The 13,825-nt window shown below is 46.6% G+C and overlaps 1 protein-coding gene across 2 annotated transcripts in view; it reads right to left on the bottom strand.

Moving 5' to 3' along the window:
• Nucleotides 1-13,825, bottom strand: part of CARMIL3 (capping protein regulator and myosin 1 linker 3) — a 75,678-nt gene that overhangs the window by 29,305 nt on the left and 32,548 nt on the right. For both annotated transcript variants that reach the window (XM_088656246.1, XM_088656247.1), the window contains exons 10-20: nucleotides 13,407-13,495; nucleotides 9,500-9,594; nucleotides 9,312-9,398; nucleotides 7,212-7,321; nucleotides 5,074-5,151; nucleotides 4,815-4,891; nucleotides 4,572-4,676; nucleotides 1,953-2,022; nucleotides 1,674-1,755; nucleotides 870-966; nucleotides 69-123 (exon numbers count right to left, since the gene is read on the bottom strand). In XM_088656246.1, coding sequence (XP_088512372.1) covers nucleotides 69-123; nucleotides 870-966; nucleotides 1,674-1,755; nucleotides 1,953-2,022; nucleotides 4,572-4,676; nucleotides 4,815-4,891; nucleotides 5,074-5,151; nucleotides 7,212-7,321; nucleotides 9,312-9,398; nucleotides 9,500-9,594; nucleotides 13,407-13,495 — 945 coding nt within the window. The remainder of the gene's footprint in view (nucleotides 1-68; nucleotides 124-869; nucleotides 967-1,673; nucleotides 1,756-1,952; nucleotides 2,023-4,571; nucleotides 4,677-4,814; nucleotides 4,892-5,073; nucleotides 5,152-7,211; nucleotides 7,322-9,311; nucleotides 9,399-9,499; nucleotides 9,595-13,406; nucleotides 13,496-13,825) is intronic.

Genomic DNA, 13,825 nt, shown 5'->3' with positions numbered 1-13,825 from the left:
CCCCCCACAAGGTCTGAGGGACAGTGGACTGGCCCCCTGCTGAAAAAGTTTGCTGACCCCTGACTTACACAGTCCTCTTCCTGGATCACCTGCACAATCTTCTGAAGGATTTCCTCCAAGGTCCTACAGAGAGACAACAGGGGGATGTCAGGGCAGTTTGTTCATTTATTTGATTCCATTTAGGAATTGCTCCCTATAAGGTACATCTTGAAATTATTCCGCTGCAGAACTGCTCCATATGCTTGCATATCTCGCCAGGGGCTTGTGGAGCTTCTGATTCTTCATGAATAAACTTCATAAGATGGAACCAAGCTTGCCTTTTGACAAATCTCTCCACAAAAAAAGGAACCTCCTGTTTGTTTTTAGAGTTTCACTGGGTTTCCCCCCTGTGCTTTAAATGACCATCAACTTGTGCATATTTCTTTTTTTTAAATTGTGGATTTCAGCCGCACTTTATCAACATCCCGTACATCGATCAGAGATCTCTATGGTCAAACGGTTCACAAACCTTCCAAACGAAGAAGCAATTTAAGTGCAGCGCCACCTAGTGACTAAACTACAGAATGACACAGTCGCCCTGTATATTCCTAGATCGCCCAACCCAGGGGCGATGTGGCCCAGGGGCAGACTTTGGGCTTTAAAATTTCAGTAGTGCCCTTTGTGACGCCAACGTTCAGCGCCCAAATGCCTCTCACCTTCTGTTGCTCGTCATTATTGCAGTATACCCTGCGGCTCCCTCTTGGCTCAGTGCCCAGTGCGGGCCAACCGTTTGCGTTCCCCTAAATCCGCATCTACGTAGCCCAGGTTTTGTGAACCATCCTGCGACCTCTAGGTATAGGGCGGTATATAAATTAAATAAATAAACCCACCGGGATTTGACGTTGAAGTTCTTGCCCAGCCAGAGGTGCTTCAGAGACTTGTTCCTGCCTAGCGCCGGGACCAGAGTCAGCAAGTCGGCGTCGAAGCCTGGCGTGAGGAGAAGGAGGAGGAGGAGGAGGGAGTGGCAGGATAGGTCAGGAATGTTAAGTACAATGGTTTAATTGACACAGAAATGAAAAATGGCCGAAGGTATATTGCAGAAGATTTAACATGGGGTTTTAAAGCCAAGGGGAGCACTCTGAGCTTTTGCTAAATTAACGAATAACTAACTGATTGTCGTTTTTCTGGGAGCTAACACATAAGGGTTGTAACCTTAGATCATATCATGGGAGGTATTGGGTTGCAAATCTCCATTTGGAAGGGAGCTGCCTTTGTGAGTCTTTTCTGCCAAACTCAACGGAGTGAAGATGAAAAATGAAGCTCTCCTGAAGGGAGAGTAAATAGCCTGGAGGCTGGAATGCAAGCTGTGGAGAGAGAGAAATCTTTGCTTATAGGTCTGTTTGGATTATTTTGTATTTTGCAAGATGCTAAGCCTGTGCTGGAGAGCACAAGGCATTGTATGGATATTTCGGACATATGATTTGCTTTGTTCTGTTATATTTTAAAGAGACCTGCTAGTAAAAGTTTGGATAATGTGCTTTTTTGGGGGGGGGACAATAAAAATTGTCTGGACAATGATTTATTCCAAAAGGAGTCATTTCTAACGCTTCTAATCCCTTCAGACTGCACAATATTAATATCTGCAACAAGGAAGGGCAAATACAATGGGCAAGGCAGGAGCATCATGGTCTCACCGTTGTCAGAAAGATCTAGACTACTCAAGGCGCTGATTCCAGACAGCTGCTCTTGAAGGACTTGAGCCCCCGGGGAGCGCAACTAGGTAGGAAGGAAAGGAAGATGGAGAGAGAGAGAAAGAAAGAGAGGTTTAATGAGTGAGGCCTATCGTATCAAACGGATGCTGGGAAGCTCTGAGGTAAATCGCCTCACATGGAAGCAGCTCGGCCCCCAACGCCTCCTCTCTGAGAAGACGTCTGCACAAGAAGCCCACCCCATTTGCCCCCACCCCATTTTACCTCACATCCACTCAGATCCAGGTGGAGTTCGCTGAGGTGGGTGTTGGCCGACAGACCTTGGAAAAGAGACCTGCGCGAGGAAGGCAAGGACATATTGTGGTTTTTTAACAAGCGGACTAGGGCGCCTGAGTGAGTGAAATCTCCCTGGTAGTGTAGCTTAGTGGGTGGAGCAACTGCTCTGCATGCAGAAAATTCAACATCAACTCTTTCTGCTTGCGGTTCTCAGAAACTGGTGGCCTACCCCGAACCAGAAGAGGCATGAAAGGGGCGGAGGAGAGGTTGGCTGCACGCAGACGCAGTCTCCGATTCCTTGGGGAAAAGGAGGAGAGGACTTTCAGTCTCGGCAAATGATTTTCATGGAGGAAGACCACCGGGAATGAGCTGCTCTGCTCATGAGGCCTGACCTTCAACCAAGTCTGTGGAGGTTGTGTTTTTGCTGATTAAGAGCTAATGCCATCTTTGAACTGTCTGATTACTGACTGCTCCTTTGATGCAGAGGGAGAGAATAGCCATTGTTGCCATGGGCCAGGAATTTGCTTCACCTGCTGAACAGCAGCCTGAAGGGGCAGAAAGCAGAGTGACTCCACCTGCCGCTGATCAGCCTTCTTGCTCCTGATGTGAGCCAGCTGGCTCTTAAACAGGGTTTCCAGCCTGAGTCAGTTGCTGGAAATGACTTTTGTCGTTCCTGGCCAGACCTTGCTTCTTCTTGCTTCTTCTGACCCTCGACTTTCTTGACCCCCCATTCATCTGACTAAGTCAGGCATCCCCAAATTGCAGCCCTCCAGATGTTTTGGCCTACAACTCCCATGATCCCTAGCTAACAGGACCAATGGTCAGGGATGATGGGAATTGTAGTCCAAAACCTCTGGAGGGGCGAAGTTTGGGGATGCCTGGACTAAGTGAACTGAGATATTCCTGACCTTACGACTGGCGTGGACCTTGTATATAGACTCTGCCTCCAGCCAAGTAACCCCTGAGACTTGGTTGGCCTCTCCCGCCACTGAGCTCTGTTGTGGCTGGGCAGCAAGGGACGACAACCATTGTCACCAGTGACCGCTGAGAGCCTTGTTCTGCAGGAATTTGTCTAACCCTCGTTTGTGTTTCTATACCGCCAGTTCACACAGTATAATAAGGCCTTGTGCAGCAATATATATGCACGGTAAAAACCTAACAACATTAAAAACGGTACAAAGTTTAAAGCTTTCCGAAGTGGTGGCTATCACTAAAATAGTTGGGGCATCCCTCCAGCAGAGGGCAGCAAAGCCCATAGATGTGGCACTGGAAGCCTGAACCAGTCTTAGGTTTGTCATGGCAATCATGTAAGAATGTTGCGGGAAACAGTAGTTTCGCAGAAGTCCTGGGAGCTAGCTAGCTAGCCTGTTACCCTAGTACTGTACAGGCATCTCCAAACTTCGGCCCTCCAGATGTTTTGGACTACAATTCCCATCTTCCCCAGCCGCTGCTAGGAAGTGTAGTTAAAGGCGGTGAGAGTTGTGAAGAAGCCACTATTCCCTTCCCTTTTTGAGCACCAGGCAAGGTACAAAAATGCTCTCATCCTTCTAGGCTGTCGTGTCTCTTCTTCGTTCAGCCCAGACACCGAGGTCCAGCTCCGAGGGCCTTCTGGCGGTTCCCTCACTGCAAGAAGTGAAGTTACAGGGAACCAGGCAGAGGGCCTTCTCGGTAGTGGCGCCCGCCCTGTGGAACGCCCTCCCATCAAGGAAATAAACAACTACAGTGGTGCCTCGCTTAACGAACGCCCTATAAGACGAAATTTTTGCTTAAAGAAAGGATTTTTCTAGCGGAGGTTGCCTCGCTAGACGAATTCGTTTTACGAAAAATTCGTCTATCGAATTGCGGTTTCCCATAGGAATGCATTGAAATTCAATTAATGCGTTCCTATGGGCAAAAAAAATTGAAAAAATTCAATGCATTCCTATGGGATTCGCTAGACGAATTTTTTGTTATAAGAATAGACCCGTGGAACGAATTAAATTCGTCTAGCGAGGCACCACTGTACCTGACTTTTAGAAGACATCTGGAGTCAGTCCTGTAAAGGGACGTTTTTATTGTTAGATGTATGTCTTACTGTGTTTTTAAATTTTGTTGGATGCTGGCCAGAGTGGCTTGGGCAAACCAGTCAGCTGGGCAGGGTACAAATAATAAAATTATTATTTTTATTAGTCATTGTCCTTCACTGGACCACATTCCATGTATTAGGGTTTTGCTTTGTTTTTTGTCCGTTGCGGGATGGTGACCCCATGACATCATGAGGTCCCCCTTGAGGTCACTACGCCCCTCTCATGAGTCTCAAAGACAGCTCAGGGACAGAGCTTTGCACGCGGACAGTCCCAGGAGCTCTCCCCACCATACCACAGGGAACACCCCCTGTCTGGATGCCTGCTGCCAGTCAGTGTACGAAATGCTGAGCTAGATAGACCAAAAGGTCCGACTCAACCTTAAGGGGTCTTTCTGTGTTCCAGAGACCCAACAACCTGAGAGAGGGGGGCGTTCAATGTGGCCAGCTGGAAAACCTAATGGCTGAATCGAGTCTTAATGCATACATGTACAGTGTTTTCGGAGTGACAGGGTGCAGGCCGGGCGAGTGGCGGGTGTGCTCACCTTAATGCCTCCACGGGTATTTTGATGCCTGACAGGTTCACATAGGTGAGGGAATAGGCACTGCAGAAAAACTGCTTGAGAGATGGCTGCAGTCCCTTTCCTTTCCTGCAGAGGGAGACAGAGGAAACCATCAGAGAAGCCATTCCCGCCCCCCCCGCCCCACCGCCGCTCTGAGCATCCAGAAGTCGATCCAAAAGGAGGGTCTCCCGGAATGAGGGTAGAGAGACGAGCGGAGTTCCTTACCTGTAGGAGAAGGTGTTTCGTGCCAGGTTGAGGTAGCTAAGCCGCGGGCAGCAGCCGTGCAGCAGCGCCCCGAAGAGCTATGGGGACAGATGGACAAGACAGACAGATCCAGGAGGAGGAGTGAGTGATTATCCCGGTCGCTAAAACCTGGGGCTGGGGGGCCACCCCTCTTTCCCGCATCGGCACCTCGTAACCCAGCATGCTTTCCACGTCACCCTTGCCCCCGCCCCCGGAGTCTGCGGCTCTCTTAAAACCTTACGGCATCCACGGCGCAGTCTGTGGACGAGAGGTCCAGGTGAACCAGTGCGTTGGGCTGGGCCAGGAAGGAATAGAAGCCCTAAAAAAAGAGGGGAAGGGGAAGGAAAGGGGTGAGAGGGGCATAGCTGCCAAGTTATCCCTTTTTTACAGGGATTTTCCCTTATGCTGAATAGGCTTCCTCGCGGGAAAAGGGAAAACTTGGCAGCTATGGAGAGGGGACGAAGTACGTGGGGCGGTGGCGACACTAGGCTGCAGGGAGAACACGGCAGAACAAAATCCGCGCAACACAAGGCCTTAATTTCGCTACCTTTGAATTCAGTAATGCCACGGCTAAGGCATCCCTGACGGATACATGTTTGCAGGGGGCCACCTTCCAACAACCACTTTTTAATGTGCATTCACGATTATCGGTGCTCCCTACCTAGCAAGTTGCGCATGAATCCTACTTTTCGTTTGCCCCTGGAATTGATTTCAGGACAGACATCCTGCTTTGTTTTCAATTGGTGCACGTGCTGAAATCCCGTGCAACATTTTATACCACGGTTTTCCCCCGTTTATTTTCTTGCCCTGCTTTTATTATACTGTATAGAGCAAAGAGCGGCCTCTCCGGGTGCCATTCCAACCATAAGTTGAAAGGGTTACGAGACAGTCTTTTCCCAACTGGTCTCCTCCACAGATGATAATAATAATAATAATAATAATAATAATAATAATAATAATAATAATAATAATAATATATTATTTATACCCCGCCCATCTGGCTGGGTTTCCCCAGCCACTCTGGGCGGCTTCCAACAGAAAAATAAAACACAGTAATCTATTAAACATTAAAAAGCCTCCCTGAACAGGGCTGCATCCTATCTGCAAAACTTAACAGTTTTAAAATACAGGCGTGTATTTCCACCTCCGCAAGATTGAACGCAATGCTGCCTGGCCGTACTTGAGAGTAGCGTCCATCAAATTCCGCTTGAAAAACAGTTATGCCCAAGCAGATACCACAGTATTGAATCAGTGCATGTAGTGCTAGCTTGTTCTCTTTATAGAGATCTGATATAATGAGGTTATTCCCCCTCTTATATTATCTATACCAGGCATAGGCAAACTCAGCCTTCCAGATGTTTTGGAACTACAACTCCCATCACCCCTAGCTAACAGGACCAGTGGTCAGAGATGATGGGAATTGTAGTCCCCAAACATCTTGAGGGCCAAGTTTGCCTAGGCCTGATCTATACCAAGTCGTTCATCCACTGCTACAATATCCTTCCTTCTTCCAGGCCAAGAACACTAGGTGACAGCAAACATTTTTTAGCTGGGGCAATTAGAATAAGATCCAGCATCTGACTAACCTGTCTAATGCCTAGTAAAGAAAGCCGATTCGTCATATGTTTTATTTGTGGTCAAGGACGGTTATTAACTCTTTCGTTTGTATACAGTCATACCTCGGTTTAAGTACGCTTCGGTTTGAGTACTTTCAGTTTAAGTACTCCGCGGACCTGTCTGGAACGGATTAATCCACTTTCCATTACTTTCAATGGGAAAGTTCGCTTCAGGTTAAGTATGCTTCAGGTTAAGTACAGACTTCCAGGATCAATTGTGTACTTAAACCGAGGTACCACTGTAGTTGTAAATTCTTAAGACTGTATTTTGTATAGCCAGCCATCTAGCTATATCAGTATTTTGCTGTATTTGATTCCTTTGCTGTGGCTTGCGGCTGACGCAAATAAAAATTTTATCTATCAATCTTTCTTCCCCCAAAGCATCCTGGAAGCTGTAGTTTAAGGGGGCCGAGAGTTGTGAGGAAATGCCTATTCCCCTCTCAGAGTTACAATTCTCAGAGCGGCTTAACAGTCGCTCTCTTCCCAGGGAACTCTGGGAATCATAGTACTGTGAGGGCAATACATGTCTCCGAACAAATCTCAGCACCTTCACTGAACTACAGCTCCCAGAATGCTTTGGGGGACGCCTATGACTGCTTGAAGCGGTATCATAGCGCACTAAATGTACCGTGCGTCTGTAGCCAGGGTGATAACACAGAGGAAACAAAGCAGAACAACCAGGAAAGCACAGCAATAGGTGGCCATCCAATACAAATGCACCACAATTGTGTCAACGCAAAAGTTACAGGCCGGGGTCACTCACGTTCGCCTCCTCCGTCCCCAGTAACCCTGGGTTTTTGCTCAGGTCAAGATGGCGGAGGGAGCTGGTGAAGGCTGGGTTGGCTCCAAAGGTCTGGCACAGAATGGTGAGTCCTGGGGAAGGAAAACAGGCCCCCGAACTGTCACCAGCGTTCAATTTATGTCCCCGTTCACAACTCGTGAGGGAAGTGGTTTGCGATGATTACTTTTTTAAAAATTAAACCTCATCAACATACGTCAGTGTTTGAGTCCGAATTTCTCCTTATACACCTGTTCTTCTACGCAGTTTTGCCTAATACACCTATCCTCCCCCACCCCCAATATAAATGCTATCTTCACAATATATGCATTTTTGTGCACATTTTACCTCAGGTCTATGCACTTTTTTTGGTACAAATTATTCTGCCAAAGAGCTGCACTGCAAAATTCAGAGATACGTCAATTTTGAAGGATGGCTAAATTTCGGTTTGTATATTATTTCGCAAAGTGCAAATTAGGTTTATCCTTAAATAAGAAATGAGTCGAATTTGTCCCCCACTCCTAATAGTTCTGAGTAAATGTGCCTAGGACTGCACAGTCCTGGGCTTCTGGCCCTCCAGATGTTTCAGGACTACAACTCCCATCATGCCTCATTCCATGGGCCATGTTGACTGAGCTGCCTGTGCCCGAAGTGCCTGGCTCAGTTTGCCTCACATTGCCTCTGCCTGGCAGCTGCATGACAGGCAGAAACCCAACTGGTGAAGCCTCTCTCCAGGTCAGATAAATCTTCTTTGTTTTTTGGTCATGAGACAGCCAGTAAATGTCAAAAACAGAATAGAACAAACACACAAACGAACGAACTTTGACTTAATGTGTTAATCTACTAAATATTGCAGCTAATAATAATACAGGAACCGCCTGAGACTTCCTTTAAATGCAAACTGGACCCAAAGTGCTGTGAACGCTCCTTTTTTCCTGTGCCCGCTCTGTCCATTGAGCTTGCCACATTTCAAAAATTGAAAATCCTGACGCACGAGTTTTTGAGCAATTTTTTAGGAAGTTCCCCCCAAAAAACCCCAACTCTTCCAAAAAAAAGGTTGCCATATGTCTGCGTTTTCCCGGACATCGTTACCGGTTTTGTAAATTCTGTCTGGATGCAATTTCCGACAGATGAATCCCAGATATTGTGGGATGCGATCCATGAGAGGCAGTCAAGTACAACATTCCTTGAAATGCTAGAGAAGACATGCGAGGGGGTGTTTGGTCCAGGCAGTCAAAACTTCCTGTTCCTCCAGGCTGGAGGACCCTTCCCTTCGCATGTGATAGAAGGTGGGCGTGAACGAACCTGTCCAGGTAACCAAAGTACGAGTCACGCAGCAACCTTTCCCTTTTTTGACTTCTTTCTTCGTTTGACCAGCCTTTAGCTAGGACTGCACTGCTAGCAGAAGCACTGGGATTATCCCCCCATATGGGGTAGATCCACATGTACAAATTTGTAACTAAGTCTGCCTTCAGAAATCCAACTGTGAACTGATGTAAGTAAACTTCTTTTATTGACTTTGAATAAGATTGTGGTGTCTTTATTCTTTTAAGAGGGATTCAAGGGAACTTACCAGGAACAAACAATTCAATCTGAGACAGACTGAATTGTATAATAGCGAGAGGCTCACACGAGCCTGCAACCAGCTATCTGCTTTGCATGTAAAAAGGGGAATGTAACTCTGCTAAGTAACTTGCTAGCGCAAGTTAGGAAGGATATTAATAAGCTATTTATTTATTTATTTATTTATTTATGCCCCGCCCATCTGGCTGGGTTCCCCCCGCTACTCTGGGTGGCTTCCAAACAAATACAAAAATACATTAAAATATCACAGATTAAAAACTTCCCTAAACAGGGCTGCCTTTAGGTGTTTTCTAAATGTCAGGTAGTTGTTTATCTCCCTGATCTCTGATGGAAGGGTGTTCCACAGGGCGGGCGCCACTACCGAGAAGGCCCTCTGCCTGGTTCCCTGTAGCTTTGCTTCTCGCAGTGAGGGAACCGCCAGAATATATCCTCTCCTGCCACCCTGAACATTCCCACAGATATGTATGGGACGTATGGAATCTCCACCCCTGCCAAGCGTACCTTTAGCAGTGATGCTGGTCTTGGAAAGGCAAAGTTTGCTGAGGCCTTTCGGGAAACACAGAAGTTGCTGGCTCAAGGCGCTGAGACCTGTTCAAGGGGGACGAGAAGCAAAGTGGGGCGAAGATGAGCAAAGAAGCTTTCTCTTTTTTTACCCCCAAAGGCCCTGTTGGTTCAGGATCCCTCCTCACCTTTGTCCTCCAGAGGGTTGTGGGAGAGGGTGAGGGCATGGAGGGCGGCGTTTGGGTTCTCCGCCAGGACACAGGCCAGTTTCAGGGCGAAATCTCTGCAAATGCACCCGGAGAGATAAGAACATGTGAGAGGAAAGCTCCCCAGCAGGGAAGTCACAGGGGAAGCTGGATTGAATCAAGGGTCGCAGGGCCAGGATGAGACAGGAGTGAGATCTCCTTTCATAATCAAGATGATTGCATTTGTTCATATACACCCTTGTGCAAATTAATTGAAACAAAGCGTGTTTTCTCTCTTACTCGTAATTCTGTACTCAAAACAAACACAAAAAGTCAGTTGATCATTATGGTGTCGGAAGCCGGTGTAGCCTTATTTGCTAACAAGGGTCCTTAAGTTGCGCCCAGGCAAGGACAGAGACAGTCAATAACGACACCAAGGGTTAAATCCAGAGAAGGAATTTCGTTCTTAAATTTAAGAGACTCTTGGTGATCAGCTTCACGGCAAGAGTAAAAAAACACACATTTGCAAAGATTCTTATACACTTCTTGGGCTCCTTCCCCCTCCTCTGTAAATGTGCGCACGCAAGGGGGGTCACAGGTTACAAGTACGTATAAGGAAGATCCGTATCCTGTCCCCCTCATAAACACATGCACATGCTGACTCAACAAAGCCTTCAGCAAGACCAGTTTATGCGTCAAGCTGCCAATGCCTCATCCGCTGATAAGCCTCTCTGCCTCTCATTCTGTGTTCCAGACAAGGTCAGCTCTTAGCAAGCTGGGCATCCTGTCTTGCTATCGAATGTTTTCATTACACTTTGGCCTACTTTGGTACAGAGACGCAGCGGCACTGAGAAGCATTTTAAGCAAGACATACCAGGGATATTGGGGGGGGGGGCGCTAAGCCATACACTCAGAATTATACAATGCAGGCAATGCAAACTATAGGATCAGATCTAGCTCAATAACACAATTGGCAAATCTCTCCCTTCACCGGCAGCCAATAGAAGGAATGATGTGCTCGACACAATATATTGAGGTTCTACAAAAGAGAGTTACTCCAGAGCTAGAAAAGAGGTATCCTGACGGTAATGGGATACAGTGGTACCTTGCAAGACGAATGCCTCGCGCAATGAAAAACTCGCAAGACGAAAGCGTTTTGCGATGTTTTTGGTGACTCACAAGACAAAGTTTTCTATGGCCGTGCTTCGCAAGACATTTTTTGTGGGTTTTTTTTGTGGGTTTTTTTTTCTGCAGCAAACCACGCTTCGCAAGACGAAATTATCGCAAGACGAAGCGACTCGCGGAACGAATTACTTTCGTCTTGCGAGGCACCACTGTATTGCAGCAGGACCTAGCCCCCCTGTCACACATCGAAAGTGGTGAAGAAATTCATGACAGAGCAGCAAATGCAGGTACTTGATTGGCCAGGGAATTCCCTGGACGTAAATCCCATGGAGAATTTGTGGGCTATATGCAAAAGTCGCCTCCGTGCTGTAGACTGTACGACTATGGAGAAGCTCATTCAGGCGCTGATTCAAGTGTGGTACAGGGATCCGAAAATCAACAGTGACTGTTCGAAACTAGTAGACTCCATGCCAAACCGTGTTCAAATGCTGCTTAAAAACAGCGGAGGTCATATCCGTTACTAATGTACGCATATGTGAGTTTTGTACATGTGTGTGTGAGTTTTGTACAATAAACTACATTGTTTGTTTCAATTCATTTGCACAAGGGTGTAGAACAGCTTTTTTTGCACACACATGCATTTTGCACACACCAATCGCTTTCTTGAGATCCATTGAACTCAAGAGCGCAAAGACTCCTGGACGCAAAACTGGACACACACAGAACTCTAAAACCAGGTTTAACCCTTCCCGAATTAAAAAATTGTCACCGTGGGTGGAAGAGGGTGGTGGGAAAGGACAGCAGCTGGGGAAGGGAAGGGTTAAACCTCCGCTTTCTGCGCACTGTGTTCCCGAAGAAAATGGGAATAAGAAGCAAAATAAAAGCAGATTCATCTGTCCGGACGAGAGTATATTTGGAATGGGTATCATTCAGGCGTTGAAGCCCCCCCCCCCCGCCCCCGTGTCCACATGACATCATCGTCCAAAAGCCAGCCAATATTTTTCAATGATATATAACGAATTGAAATATATGTTTAAAATAACATTTGTAAAAAAGAAGAATAAGCTTTCCTTTTGGGAATTATAGGGACAAAACTACTCAAACTGTACCGAATTGGTGAAAAATACCAGAAAAACAAGAAATCAAGATCACAAACTTTTTATAAAAGAATGGAAATGGTTTATTGAATATTTACAAACAAATGGTAAATAGATAAGAGCATTGGCAGGATTATTGCAATAACCTGCAGTTTTGTAAGAGTATATATTTAAAGTAGATGAATAAATGAGTAAGTTAATTTGGAATATGCAGAATTTTTTTAAAAAAAAATTAAGGAACTGCAGAAAGAGAGGGAAGGAAGTCAAGTTTCAAAATGTTAAAATTATGGTAAAATTATTGAAATGTATAAAAATAAAAATCATAAATATATATTTAATTGCTGCCCTCAGGCTTAAAAAAAAGAAGCAGCTCCCGATCTTTGACCTTGCCATATTGCAGGCATCCCCAAACTGCGGCCCTCCAGATGTTTTGACCTACAACTCCCATGATCCCTAGCTAACAGGACCAGTGGTCGGGGAAGATGGGAATTGTAGTCCAAAACATCTGGAGGGCCGAAGTTTGGGGATGCCTGCCATATTGTTTCACAACAGCCCAAGGGAACCAACTGCCACCCACGGCCACATGTGGAAGATACGGTTGAATCTCAGCATGTTTAGAAGGCAGTTACACATAGAATCAGAACCACAGAACTGCAGAGTTGGAAGGGACCCTGAGGGTCATCTAGCCCAACCCCCTGCACTGCAAGAATCTTTTGCCCAATGTTGGGCTCGAACCCATGACCCTGAGATACAGCTGTCTCTCTCTCTCTCTCTGTGTGTGTGTGTGTCTGGAGATGATAGATAGATAGATAGATAGATAGATAGATAGATAGATAGATAGATAGATAGATAGATAGTGGAAGTCTTAAGTCAGGTGAATATCACCCTTTCACAAGGTATCACTACTATTTTTTTCAAAAAGGAAAGAAACGACTATCTCCCCTCACAAGAAAACCAGAATAAACTTCAATTTTGCCCATTCCAAACCATAGTAAACAAGGCTGCTAGTATATGTACTCATGTACTCAACTGATATTCATTTTACAGGGTTTTTTCTTAAACCCATCTTTTAGGGTGTGCACACCTTTGCAAGGCGCTATGTTTTTATTGCAGCAACGCAGCAAAACCCCAGAGTATTCAAAGAATCATGGAATTGTAGGGTTGGAAGGGACCCAGAGGATCATTTAGTCCAACCCGCTGCGATGCAGGAATATGCAGCTGCCCCATAGGGGGAGGAAAGCCTGCAGCCCAAAAATGACATTGCTGGGATTTATGAATATTTCTTTGAAAAGGTGTGCGTGCGCAGTACAGAAAGACCTGCATTACATGCCCGGAACAGGAAGTGCCAGGGGATACGTTCCGCCAAGCCCCTCCCATTCAGCCAAGCCCCTCCCATTCAGCCAAGCCCCTCCCATTCCGCCAAGCCCCTCCCACTGGTGCAGACTGCAAGCGATGAAATAGCAATAGAACTAGAAATAGGCTCTCTGCGACTGAAAGTACAGCAACGTGCAGTGCTAAAGGTGCACACCGCAAAAATTGGACCCCAACGACCCACTTTAAGGCATACCCTCAGCATCGCGCATGGGCTTGGCCCTGGCCGAAATGCACCTGCGCAAACCGGAAGACTCTCTCTCTCCCCCCCCAAATCCGCATGCAGCGGCGCAAAGGTGAATCTAGCAATGCCTCACGTTTTTAACCCCGCATTGTCCAGCACCAGCTCCTCTAGGTGGTGGGATTTGCTCACCGTGTGGAGAACCTGCTCAGCGACCTCGGAGCCCTAGGGAGGAAAGAAGAGGTGTGGGTGCCAGGGAAGCCTCAGCGTGGTTGCGGTGGGTGCTTCGAACGGGGTGGGAAGGGAGTTAACGGCGGGAGGTGACGCTTGGGGCAAACCTGGACCGAGCACCACTGCTGCCTTCTGTTGGAAGCCGCCCAGAGTGGCGGCAGAAACCCCAGGACATTCTATACAAGATCTCAAAGCAGCTGTTTTATTACAGAAAAATTTCAGAAACAGACTGGAAAGAGAAATTGCTGAATTGGAACTCATTACCAAGCTCAAAACCATGGAACCACCTGGCATGAACAAAGACATTGGATTCTTATCTCATTA

This window comes from Zootoca vivipara, chromosome 12, assembly GCF_965207765.1.
Source record: "Zootoca vivipara chromosome 12, rZooViv2.hap1.1, whole genome shotgun sequence".
NCBI lineage: Eukaryota > Metazoa > Chordata > Lepidosauria > Squamata > Lacertidae > Zootoca > Zootoca vivipara.
The sequence above is the reverse complement of the archived record's forward strand: the minus strand, read 5'-3'. Positions and strand labels throughout refer to the sequence as shown.